The sequence below is a fragment of the Fundulus heteroclitus genome, chromosome 23 (genome assembly GCF_011125445.2).
Source record: "Fundulus heteroclitus isolate FHET01 chromosome 23, MU-UCD_Fhet_4.1, whole genome shotgun sequence".
Lineage (NCBI taxonomy): Eukaryota > Metazoa > Chordata > Actinopteri > Cyprinodontiformes > Fundulidae > Fundulus > Fundulus heteroclitus.
Genome location: NC_046383.1, coordinates 19,343,347 through 19,356,798, shown reverse-complemented (window position 1 = coordinate 19,356,798; position 13,452 = coordinate 19,343,347). Strand labels below are relative to the sequence as shown.

General features: G+C 40.8%; 1 protein-coding gene across 6 annotated transcripts; it reads right to left on the bottom strand.

Moving 5' to 3' along the window:
- Nucleotides 1-113: 113 nt before the first annotated feature.
- LOC118556163 (leucine-rich repeat extensin-like protein 5) lies at nucleotides 114-7,447 on the bottom strand. 6 transcript variants are annotated; one of them, XM_036127145.1, is made up of 5 exons: nucleotides 3,021-3,065; nucleotides 2,891-2,946; nucleotides 2,516-2,812; nucleotides 1,903-2,437; nucleotides 114-126 (listed from the first exon to the last, which is right to left on the bottom strand). In XM_036127145.1, the coding sequence occupies exons 1-4, from the start codon at nucleotides 3,044-3,046 to the stop codon at nucleotides 1,923-1,925; spliced, it is 894 nt and encodes a 297-aa protein (XP_035983038.1). In that variant the 5' UTR covers nucleotides 3,047-3,065; the 3' UTR covers nucleotides 114-126; nucleotides 1,903-1,922. The 6 variants fall into 6 exon arrangements, with proteins under 6 accessions (XP_035983038.1, XP_035983042.1, XP_035983039.1 ...); XM_036127149.1 differs by lacking the exons at nucleotides 114-126; nucleotides 3,021-3,065 and adding exons at nucleotides 1,746-1,829; nucleotides 7,382-7,447 and having other exon boundaries at nucleotides 2,894-2,946; XM_036127146.1 differs by lacking the exons at nucleotides 114-126; nucleotides 3,021-3,065 and adding exons at nucleotides 1,746-1,829; nucleotides 7,382-7,423.
- Between the last annotated feature and the right edge of the window lie 6,005 nt (nucleotides 7,448-13,452).

The following is a 13,452-nucleotide window of genomic DNA, read 5'->3' as shown; positions in this document are numbered from 1 at the left end:
TGTTATATAATATTTCTGTTGAATTATCTACGCCCTGAAGGTGGGATGTGCTCAGCACTGGAGCCTGCCTACATCTTGTAAAGTTGGGTCTCCCCATCATCTGGTCTCTGGTCAGTGTCATCTCATCTAGTCTTTGTCTACTTCTTTCTTGAAGATTAACACCTGCGTCTTTCTTCCTTTTTGAGTTATAGCTATCTCAACCTCCATGAAAACAGAATGTCTCTGTAGTAACATTCCTTAAAACAATCCCATTTCACTGATTTAGCCTCCACTATGTCATGAATGAACACTGTGCTTCTCCAAAAGGTAAGTTTCTCAACAGAACACAGTCCCCGGAAAAGGTCTAGTCTTATCTCACCTCTATTCTGTTGTAACTAGACAAAACTATTCAGTCCCTTTTATACCGGTGCCTTTTTCATGCAAAATGTCCCAAAGTTTTTCACCATCTAGTGTCTGCTGGAAATTTCCCTGGTCCCAGCAAGAACAACAGTAGACATAACCAACTCTGCTGCTGCACAGGATTACATGTTTTTAGGCCCTACAAAGGTTAAATCAAAACTTCTCTCAAAATTTTAATACAATCTTCAATCACTAATGTGTTCAAATATTGTTCACAGCCGTTTGTGCCACTGGTTTAAATCGGAAACGAGGACAGGCAGAAATATAATTGGGATAAAAATGACTAACTTCGCATGTCAGTCGTTCTATTCTAAATAAAGCCAGGCACATATAAATGTACATCAATATTGGATTAATGGATCCAAAGGTTTTTTAATCAGATCTATGCTACCAGTACAGGTTCAAAGTACTGTGAAGTAAAACAAATCCTACACATCTCTTCACCTAGCTGGATCCGACCAGATAATTTCAGCAACGTCAGGCAATATCTTCATTGGTGAGACATGAGAACAGTCTTGAATGACGGCTCTATCCTTACGATTAGGTCACAAGCCCCTTCCATATCCTGAAGGACGGGCACCTGAGCCTTGAGATCATAAACCTTCCATTGCCATGCTGAGAAGCCCCCCCCGAGTTAAAAATGGAAGATGCTGTGCTGTAAAATGTGGATGGTGTTGAAACCAGTTCTGCACGAGAGGAAAGTGGTGAAATGACACATTATCCCGATTGAAAATGTTTTGCATCTGGTGCATTTGGTTAATTACGATGACCAGGTTGTGCAATCCACCCAAATGTGTAGAAATGCCAGTTAATAGGTTGCAAGCCTCTTATAATGTACCGACTTCACTTGAAAAAGCCCGGATGGACAAGTGTCAGGGAAACGCTGAATCTGTGCATTATTGGCAATTTTAAGTACCAGTTTGATGGAATACGTCACACGGGCTAACATTGAGCTTAGGAAACACTGGTATGGAAGCCTGCCAATTTCCATAAAGTCTTTTATGGGTTGTTCCCATATCTTGTTACTGGATTTATCTTAAATGATTTGGCAATATTCTTACATTAGCTTTTAATACATAAATGTTTATGAAAAAAAAATTAAAGTCTCCATATAAACACACTTTGACAAGCTCACATCCCCAACCAACTACAGCAGTAGCTCCTTTAGTACCAATGAGACACCCACCCCCCCCCAGAAATCTTCATTGACCTCCCATAAGCCAACCATTTTCCTCATCTACATAAACTGCAGGTCAACAGCACCAAGTTACAGTATGCTTGAGCCGGTCTCAAGCCATTTTACAGCACACATGCCAAGGGTTGCTTAAACAAAAGCAGAAACTCCTGCCTTCACATCAATTCCACAGAGAACCAGTAAATATTTTAAGAGCTTTATTTAAAGACAGTCGTCTTCCAAGAGGGCACGTCATCTGAAAGAGAATCAGTAAAGTTTTTCAATCCAAACATTACAAGAGTTTCTGGAGTTAGAGATTTTAAACCTACCTCCATCTCCCTTCAGGTCTCTAGGATGTACTGGGGTAGACCTTCTGCTGCCCAGTTCCAGGGTTCTGGGGTGTCTGTGGACCATCAGAACCATGGTCTTTCAGGTAGTGGGTGGTCTGGTAGTAGTCTTTGCCCTTCTCATGGTCTCTGCTGAAGGTAGTGTAGGTGCCAGGAGGGTACAGACCATACAGGAGGCTGTAGTCAAAAACAGGGTAAGGATAGGGAAAGGGGTATGGAGGAGGATAGGGGTATGGCAGAGGATAGGGAGGCTGGTCGCCCCACAAGCCACCCACACCATGGCTAGGCAGAGCCACAGGTGGAAGAGGCTGGACAGGCCCCGTAGGGTAAGCTGGGTAACCAAACTCCTCAGTTTGGTCCTGGTAGTTTCCAAGTTCAGCTTCCTTCACAACATTGGAAGTCTCCCCAGACTGGAGAACAGGTCCAGGAGGTGGCAGAGGAGGGAGAATGACACTAGAACCCTGGACATTTGTTGGAGATTCCTCAAAGGCTTGAGGAGCCTTAGACCACTTGGCTTCTGGAGAGGGTGCAAACGTGATTTAAGTTAGGAAAGTTCTCTTCAAGATACTTGAACTATACATTTGGGACTAGTTACCTGGAACAGAGGTCTGAGCAACTCCAACTTGTTGAGAGCTGGCAACATGTCCTGGCATGTAGGCCCCAGTGCTATAATATCCTGCTGGAACAGAACCAGAAGTGGCAGCGTATCCAGCTGCAGGCATGGAGCTCACACCAACAAACTGGGGCTGGGTCAGACTGGGGTCTTGCCTGAAGACACCAGCAGGAGCATTGTAGGACACAGGTGCAGTGTAGCCAGGAGCTGCTCTCCTGTGAGAGGCAACATTTCCCCCTGCATCGGTGTCACTGCTGCTCTGGTGTTGGCCTTTTGTACCTATTGTGGAAGAACACCTGGGTTTAACAAACGTAGGTTTTCAATAATCGTGTCATATCTGAAAAGTGAAAAACACCATACCTTTGACAGGAACACCATGAGCATTCAGAACAAGCAAGGCAAAGAGGGAAACCCTGAAACCATAGACAGAAAATATAAAATAAACAATATTTAAAATCCAAAACTGCTCCACAGAAAAGTCCCATACCCCAGGAGGACCTGACAAGCCATCATGTTGAAGACCAGCAGTAAAGAAAAGTGCCTCAATGAGGGTTTATAAATCTTACCAGAGACCGACTCTGACCAATCAGAGCTTAACAAGCCAACGACACACAGCTGCTGAAGAGCTGCACTCAAAATGAGGAGAAGCCAAAATATCTAGATTAAGATTTGGACATGTAGGGTTAAATAGTATTTTGAAAATAATAAATAAACATAGTACGGGGTTATGTAATTTTTGTGGAAATTTGGAAACAGTTATACATATTTTTATGGAATGTAATAAATATAATCTAGAAAGAGAGGAATTAGTAGAAGAGTTAAATAGGAATAAAGTTAAATTAAATATTAGAGATCTGCTACAAAAATCTTCTGGAGATGTGGTTTTTAAATCCGTGTTTAGGTTTCTTAGGAAAACAGGTCTAATAGGGAGATTATAGGGATTAGACATCTGGTTCATACTCCAGTCCAGAAGGTGGCGGTAATGCACCTGAAAGTTGTTTGCCAACCGCCATAAAACAAAAAGAAGAAGAAGAAGGAGAAGCCAAAGCAGTCAGTGCATTGATGACCACACTCCAGTCTGGTAGGTGGCGGTAAATGCACCTTAAGTTGGTTGCCATCTGCCAATAAAAAACAAAAGAAGAAGAAGAAAGCGGTCAGTGCCCGTCTTCACAAAGATTCTGAGTCCTCTCAGAGAGCTCCTATCTTAGCCTAAAGATTCCTACCTTGGAGTCTTGGCTTAAGACTGATTCAGATAGCTGCTGAGAGCGACTCTGAGCAAAGAGACGAGAGAATTTTTTATCTTAGTCTAGAGGTGTGGTTGACCCCGTTGCTAGGGGTGACGCTGTCTTTTAAGAGCTGTGATTGGTTGATAGTACAAGAAGAAAAACGAATCATGCTCCCTGTAACCAAAGGAGATAATTTAACTGATGAGATATGATGAAACTTAACAAAATTAGATAATTCACATAAAATGGAGAAAAAATGTGTCTCGTCGGCTGTCTAAAAAAGACCAAGAGGTTGATCACAATGGATGAGTTGTGTGCGCCAAACTACATAGGCCAGTGTAGAGCTTTAAGGAGTTATGGGAGCTCAGCCAGCAATATGACGCTTACTTTTGTTTGTATTCTTTAGGGCCCTTGGGAATTATCATTAATAAGTAAAACCATTAATGTATCTTGTGATTATCACATTTGTATATTAAAATATTTTTTCTAAGTACAATGTTATTTTTGGCGGGCTCTGTATTTTTTTTGTCACTTTAACGAAATGGCATGGATTGAGAAATTTAAAGTACTTGTGCAACTTGGACAATGATGTGCAAAACGGGAGAGTTTATTCAGAAATAAGAGTTTTCAGCAGTTATTGGTTTTAGATTTTTTTTAAAACCAGTTTGTTTTAGCATTTTTATTGAGAAAATTAAATTAAAGATAAACGACTATATACAGTGAGCAAAAGAAGAAAATCCAAAACAGCATTTTTTTAAAAAAAAAACTCAAACTATCATAAAACATACAATCAACCAAAACCTATGACTGAGTCTAGAGTCAAGGAGGGTAGCTAGAGATAGGATGCTCATGGTCTGCACAGTCTGAAGCTTTTCCCATAGATGCCTGGTGAGGTGGTCTCCAACTTCTGATGTGCTGGCTTTGTTATCTCCTCCTGAAGGAGGCTGACTTTGCTCCAACATGTTCAGGAGGGGAACCACTTTGGTGGCGGAAACATTTTCCTCTACAGACAGCTCAGCAGTGTCGTCATAAAATGGAAACAGCACAGAAAGGCACCCTCCAATAATGCTGAACTCCTCTGATGTTGATAAAGGGATGTTAGTGGGCCAGCTAATGCACCTCACCTATAAACAGTGAATATACATTTCTTGGTAGGCAAATCTAATTAATCCTAAGAATGTTAGAGGCATCCTCATTTTTTGCTCTTCCCCTAAATGAAGCAAGCCTCGATATGAGCTTTGCAGAAACGCCCTCTCCACTACTAGACACACGCCTCATCTCATAGCTCTAGTTTGAAACCATTTGTGGTTAAAAAAAATAAAATAAAACCATTTCTCTTTTGCTTTTTCAGCCATTTCTTTAATGCCCTCAACATGCAAAAGTCTACAAAAGGCCTTTTTGTCAAACTCAGAACACAAACAATTGAAGAGTAGTAATCTACACATGAATAAGTTAATGGCATAGGCTTTCAATTTTAAAATAACTAGACTTAATACCAATGTGTATCACTGGTATTTTAATGCTGGGCTAATAAAATAAAGCACACAGATAAGTAAATGGATTAACTGACAAAACACATTGGTTTCTCAGTTTGACCACAGACTGAACAGATAAAGCCCCAGGATTAACTAAACCTGGTCTGGAGCAGGCTAGCTGCAGAGTGTAAATAGCCATGATAATGTGCTAGTACTTTTGTGAAACTGAGTCCAGAGGATTGTTTCACCAAAGCCAAATTTAGAAATCTAGGATTAGAGCTAAAGCCAAGCCTGACATAGCGTGATCGATGCGTCCTGGTATTTATCTGTTTCAAAGCCCAATTCAGGTTCAGAAAAAAAAAAAAAAAAAAAAAATTCAAATCAGATTTAAGCAACCCAGCTAAATGCACATCTTCGGCTGTCTACAATAGACCAAGAGGTCGATCACAGATGCTACAATGGATGAATTGTGTGCGCCTATCGTCAAACTATATGAGCAACAGCTTTTGATGGAGCCTCATGTGGAACTGAAGCAGATTCAAGACACGTTTGGAACTACCAACTATATTTTGAAGAGTGACCTTAATCTAGGACATTTTTTCCACTGACACTTCATAACTCCTGAAGCAGATGTGCAGTATAGAGGGAGGAAACATTTTCAGCAGACAGCCTTTGGAAAACGATGTCCAAAGGAGATTTTAATGATGGCATTACTACAAATCTTTGAAAATACCAAATTAAAGTTTATATAGGATCTCTCATGGAAATACCCATTCATGATAGAAACACAAATATTCTTTCCCTTGGTCATTAGGTGACCAAGTCTTATGGTTTGTATAGATTTCCTTTTGGGGCTGAGAGATTGGACTACATTCCCTCAAGTGTACAAAATATGCAAAGTCAGTTATTTTTAAAAAGTTTATTTGGAAACAGTAAATTCATCCACCAAGGCTCAGGCATCTCATCTAAAGAGAAAACACAAGTTTCAGTCAAGGGTTATGATACAGGGCATCTGCATGTACTGAACTTGAACCTACCTCCATCTCCCTTCAGGTCTCTAGGATGTACTGGGGTAGACCTTCTGCTGCCCAGTTCCAGGGTTCTGGGGTGTCTGTGGACTATCAGAACCATGGTCTTTCAGGTAGTGGGTGGTCTGGTAGTAGTCTTTGCCCTTCTCATGGTCTCTGCTGAAGGTAGTGTAGGTGCCAGGAGGGTACAGACCATACAGGAGGCTGTAGTCAAAAACAGGGTAAGGATAGGGAAAGGGGTATGGAGGAGGATAGGGGTATGGCAGAGGATAGGGAGGCTGGTCGCCCCACAAGCCACCAACACCATGGCTAGGCAGAGCCACAGGTGGAAGAGGCTGGCCAGGACCCGTAGGGTAAGCTGGGTAACCAAACTCCTCAGTTTGGTCCTGGTAGCTCCCAAGTTCAGCTTCCCTCACAACATTTGAAGTCTCCCCAGACTGGAGAACAGGTCCAGGAGGTGGAAGAGGAGGGAGAATGACACTAGAACCCTGGACATTTGTTGGAGCTTCCTCAAAGGCTTGAGGAGCCTTAGACCACTTTGCTTCTGGAGAGGGTGCAAACGTGATTTAAGTTAGGAAAGTTTTCTTCAAGATATTTGAACTACATTTGGGACTAGTTACCTGGAACAGAGGACTGAGCAACTCCAGCTTGTTGAGAGCTGGCAACATGTCCTGGCATGTAGGCCCCAGTGCTATAATATCCTGCTGGAACAGAACCAGAAGTGGCAGCGTATCCAGCTGCAGGCATGGAGCTCACACCAACAAACTGGGGCTGGGTCAGACTGGGGTCTTGCCTGAAGACACCAGCAGGAGCATTGTAGGACACAGGTGCAGTGTAGCCAGGAGCTGCTCTCCTGTGAGAGGCAACATTTCCCCCTGCATCGGTGTCACTGCTGCTCTGGTGTTGGCCTTTTGTACTTATTGTGGAAGAACACCTGGGTTTAACAAACGTAGGTTTTCATTAAAAATACTTGAAAGTGAAAAACACCATACCTTTGACAGGAGCACCACGAGCATCCAGAACAAGCAAGGTAAATAGGGAAACCCTGGAAAGATATATAAAAATAGAATAAACAAGTCAAACAAATATCCAAAAATACATTATCAAAATGTTCCATACCCCAGGAGGACCTGACCAGCCATCATGTTGAAGACCAGCAGTAAAGAAAAGTGCACTAATGATGGTTTATAAATCCTACCAGAGACCGACTCTGACCAATCAGAGCTTAACAAGCCAATGACACACAGCTGCTGAAGAGTGGCAATCAAGAACAGAAAATTAAACCAAAGCCGTTCATTTTCTAATTGTGTCTTTTGAGACCCACATTGTGTTTTATTTTGAATTTGGAGAAATATGTCATCATACAACACCATTAAAATCAACAGATCAGCTAAAATCTATGTTTTGAGCAGTTTGTGCTCCTCATGCAGCTGTAGGCTGGACTATCTCTGTTCATGTTAGATCATAAACCTTGAGGCCAGAGTCACTGAGGAAAAGTGACCAGAATCCATGTTGTTTTTATAACTTAGAAAGGTAGAATTTGAATAATATCAGGACTAGTTGTAGTTTTTATTACCAGTGCTTTTATCAGATATTTAAATGAATATGGTGCTTTATTCAATTAATTTGAAATTGATTATGCATGGATAATGTATTTCAAGCTCAGAATCTGATATTGTTAATATAAAATTAGTTTTTATCCTTTAAAGGCTTCTGTTAGTATTGAATTCCGGTTTGTTTGGTTTTTTCGCTTTTTATTTTATTTCTTTTATTTTTTCTTTTCTTTGGGGGGGGGGGGGGTTATCACTTAACTGATAATATGATAGAGGTACCAACATTTACTCCCTTTCTTTGCATATCGCTGGTCCTCAGCTGCTCTTTGACCAGACCCCTGGAAAAGACAACCTCTTTTTTCCTGACTGTATAGATTTTAATGTTTTCAGCAAAACAAGACCACTAAATTGATCGCCTGAGTACAGAGATATAGTTTTAGTAATATTTCTTCCTGTTGTCTTTTTTCATGCCGTCAATATTGAGTGTCCTTGCTGACCATCCACTGGGTAATCCCTGCAGCTGATCTCCCCAAGATGTGCCGCCTTTGATTTGTCTCTAAAGTGGGAATTGGGACTGACAACAATGCTGAGTTCAACGTATTCTAGTTTCAAATTGCAGAACAATGGGATTTGCTTCGTGTTTTAGCGCTAACTACTATTAATACAACCCAAAAAATATATGTATCTCTATCTAGAGTCTTGTATCCAGAAAAAAACTCTCTCTGCTTTCCTTAATTACCAAGACAGAGATTGGTGATTTCATCAAAGTCAGAATTTATTGTCTTCTCATGAGAAGAAGAACAGCATGGACCCAGTCCCCAGAAAAGGTCTGGTCTGATCTAACCTCCTCCTTTCTGTTCTACCAATTCAGTCCCTTTTCCATTAGTGTCATTTTCATGCAAGATGTAACCCATGGAAGTCACAATAATTATGTGTAAAGGGGACGTGTCCCCTCTATTTCTGAAAGCTATCCAATCGGACTCCCTCACATTTATAAAAACACAACGGCTAAGGATACTTAAACGTCTAAAACGCTTCTCCCTGTTTTTCTGGTTACCAACAACAGCTCACCGCACCGCTGCATTTTCCAAGCATAAATACACAGAATGCAGCTGAAAACTGGGCAAGGTAACATCTCTCCCACTGATATCTCACTATGTTCAGCCTTTGCTTTTTTTAAAACCCTTTTTTTTTTTTTTAAATGGCCTTAAAATGAGCCCTGGGTCATGTTATATGACGGCTCAACTAAACAAAGAAACGTTTAGGAGGAATTTACCTTCCTTTACCCCAAGTATGGATGATGGGTTTCCAACATCTGTTCCTTCCCCAGACACTATTTACATCAGAAGATTCCCAACAAAATTTCCCAACAAGACAGTTGTTTTCCCCAAATGTCATGTTTGTCCCGTTAAATATTGAATCATCCATTCTTTGGATAATGTTGAGCACGTTTTGAAGCAATATGGGACGATTTATTTATTTTGACGAATGTCTGATAAACGTCAGTCAGACACGTATCAACATTAAGTCTGATATGAACAAATTGTTTTTGTGGCGGGATTTAGCAGGACCCCTCGGTCGCAACTGCATTCACGTTTGCCTCGAGACGAGCACTACACGGTCGTCTCACGCTCCTTTCAGTTACGCTCTGGAGCGAAAATACTTGAAAAAAATACAGATAGGTGTGAGAAGAGGTAAATCCCTGGCTGAAGAGCATTAGCGGGGACAAAATGGATACTTTAGCAGTCTATGTGCTCATTTGGTTCGGCTAAGACGCGATGTGGGGTTATAACAGTTGTAAAGGCGTCAGCTGAGACCTAGATATGGAGTCACGATGTTTCTGGGGTTTATTTTCTTTCTGATTCAACTGCTTATAGTTTTTGAGGTGTTTGAAGTGGTTTGTACAAGCATTTACAATCAGAAATTTCTGTGGATATGTCTGTGTTTTACTATGTGGACTTAAAATAATTAAAAGACATTAAAAAAAAATACATTCGTCCCCTGGTACCGGGGATTGATGCTATGCTAAAGGTTCGGTTAAAGCAACTGTAAAGATGATTGAAATTCAGACATGTATCGAGATGGTAGTGGAAGTTTTAAAAATTAAAGATTATCCAAAATAAAACTCTCCACTAACTGCAGTTAAAACAAAAACCTTGGCAGACCATTAACGTCACCGTGAGCCGCACGGGACGGAGAGAAAAGCCACACGCGGCTGGTAAACCGCACATTAGCCACTCCTCCCCTAGCCGATGTGTAATCCCTAAAATTTCTAATGCTTCTGACCCCATTGATGTCACACCACAGTTTTTCACCCTCTAGTGTCTGCTGGAACTTTCCCAGGTCCCAGCAAGAGAAAAACAATAACAGTAGACATAGCCAACTGTGCTACTGCACAGGGAGCTGCAAGCCCTGCAGAGTTTAAAGCAGAAGCTTCTCTCAAAACTTAAGTACAACAATCTACCCCTTATATCATGTGATCTAAAACAAAAATAAAGGGGAAAAAATATGTACGTTAAATAAACTCACATCAAATAAACTGGACTACGCTAAACTAAACATCCAAATATCAGACCTTTTCCAACAATCAGAATTACATGGTCATCCAATGTGTAGGCATAAACCTTGTCCAAAAGCTTTTCATTTTTCAAGAATGTATAAACATCCATTATACATTGAGGCAAGGAAACTCCTCCACTCCCCCTCTGTCTCAGGCAGGCATCACGCAGGACATAATGAATGACCTAATGAAAAATAATAAAACTAATAAAAGGAATAACAATAAAACAATAAAAACAACAACTGTGGCTTGTATTAGGCAAGGCATGTTTATTTATTTTGCACTTTTCAGTAACAAGACGATTCAAAGTGCTCTTCGTGAACAGTAAAGCATTAAACAAACAAGGAAGCATTAAATAAAGTCAGATAAAGCACCATAATTCTGAAATCATTTCCTTTTATGTAAGTATTTTTCCTCCCCTCAAGAGCATCCCAGAAAGAACAGCACAGAAATGTTACAACCAACAAGCAAGCAGTTAAAATCAACATGTCTCCAGAGCTATCAGAGGTCCCTCTGATGTAATTCAAGGGACTGCTGATATAGTTGGAGGAGTAACAGTAATTATTCAGTTAATTTGAACAAAAAAAGTTTTTTATTCCAAAGGAACATTAAGCAGGATGAGGGCATATGGCCTAGGAAGATGTGGTTATTTATCTGCTTCTTTAACCCAGTGGGTATCTACTTCATCACAACCTCTGCATGAAATTGCATCCCATAGGTCAAACTCTGCTCCTACAGTGGCATTTCTGCAAATTGTACAATTTGTTTTGTTTTGACCCTGCTGATTGTGCCCCTCCTCTAAAAACAGCTCTTTCAATCCCAAGCATAAATTATTTTAATAGGAAAACACACGATAATAAATCAAGAAAAGTATTTATCAGAATATGAAATAAAATATTTTTAAATTGTCCCCCACGGAATATCCTCAACTGGGATTGACTGGCGACCTGTCCAGGGTGTACCCCTAGCTGGAGATAGGCACCAGCACCATTTGTGATCCCATGAGGGATAAACGTGTAGGAAAATGGATGGATGGAATATCCTCAAAGCTTGACCTTTGAGCTTTTGATCCTCAGCTGATTTCAAAATGGTCTTATCATGATGGTCTTACAAGTATCCAAAATATTGGCCTAATTTGTAGAATCCCATAATTTTGGAGGCTTGAGCAGACATTTCTGTTTTAGTTGCAGTACGTCTTCCCCGAAACTGCAAAAGAACCCTTTTCATTATTTAATTGCTAATAATTGATCAATTATTATATCTGACATACCCCCAGTTGATTACCTCGTCTTTTTCAAGTTGGTAGTCTGTGATCTCTTTTCAAGGTCTCATATGTAGTGGTGTCACTCAGCAGTGTAAAAATGTTGTCCTGGTAATCAGGAGTGTGAGGACCCCAGTGCACCTTCCTTTGTCAGCAGGGAATATGGTGATATTTTTGGTCCTGGCTAAGGGCTTCTATGGCTTTCCTTTCCTGTGGTGTGAGGTTAGAAGAAGGCGGTCTGGCATTGGAGAGAGTAGCTGTTATTTTCATCCTAACTTGTTCTGACTCTCTTTCAGCCAGATTGTTGCTCCTGATGGCAGATTTAGTGGCAGTGATGAGTTCCACATGGGTATTTCTCGTAGAGAAATGGCCAAATCAGCCTTCACCCAACACAGCCATTTCTATCTCCGTCAGAATACTGCTGGAAACGTTTTTAACCCATTTTTTTCTGGGTTTATGCAGCACTAGTGGTGCATTCTTATCAAAGTAGGCTGATAGGAGAGTGGATGAGACATGTGGTAAAGGACCACAGGCCGGAATCGAACATCAGTCAGCCACGTCGAGGACTAAGGCCTCCATACATGGGTTGTGCTCTCTACCCCTGCGCCATCGGAGCATGACCCAGTTATTGACTCACTTGACCTGTACATTGGTGTTGGTAGCCTCATGTTGTAAACTAGTACTCTGTGCAATGGTATGATTTAAAAGGTTCTAGTCCACAATTTTACAGTGCTCTATCCCATATATTATCCCCATAAATGTAAGAGTTTCCTGCACCCTTAGAAGATTTGCCCTAATACATGTTTCCGCGTATGTATTTGAGGCCCTTAGGTGTTCTAACATAATTTCCCTTCTTCCAAACACAATGGTTCAGGCCGATGCTCAATTTTTATCTTTTTTGACCACAGAACTCTATAGAGACATTTCCAAGTCATTTATATGTATTCACTGATACCTGTGGAGAGGCCTTTTTTATATCTTGTTCCCATATCAGGACTGCAAGGTTGCATTTTGTCAGAGCGTAGGGCTATGCTTGGTGAGTGCGGTCCCAATTGTCCCCAAAGGCTCCAGAGTGGTTTTGGACTGAACCCTCACCTTTTAGGCTCTAACCAAAAGTCTAAATTACTACAGCAAATACCTGCTATCTAAATAACAGCACTAAAGATGGTCTCTGGAGCTCAGTCTGGACATAGGCCTGCAGATCTGCATGATAAGTCCAAGTTTGCTTACGGTCAACTGGTTGGAAAAGTGTGCTTTACAAGATTCAGGATTATCTTTAATACAACTTGCAGCATGGGTGTATATCCATAGTACTGTTGAATGTGTGATGCATTTTAAGTTTTAGCAAACCTGTCACCCAAGTGCAATGTGGTTAAAATCCTTAGTTTTGCTGGGAGGAAAGCTTAAATTTAGTTTAACAGGACAATTCTTTAATTTGTCCCAGAAGTAGTATAAATTGGTAATGGGGTTGGCAGATCTTTAGTGCATCTGTAAAGACAACGTTTTTGCCAATTCATTTTAAATTCTCAATGCAGGGATTTTCCAAGAGGGTGGCATAGTGTTGAGAGCCCAAGAGACCTCAGGTCAGTGGTTCAAAACCCTTACTATAGGTCCCAGAACACTGCTCTAAGTGAGCATAGAGCCAAGACACATTCACCACCTTTGTGAATGTTAAGGCAAATTATAAATTTGAGTCAAGTTAAAGTCTAGTCTTGGATTCAAACTGGCCGGTTTGTATCATTTTATTGCAGCATCCAAAGTTTAAGTTGGGGGTTTACTCTTCATACAAGTTAAACAGAATGCACAAGCTCATTAA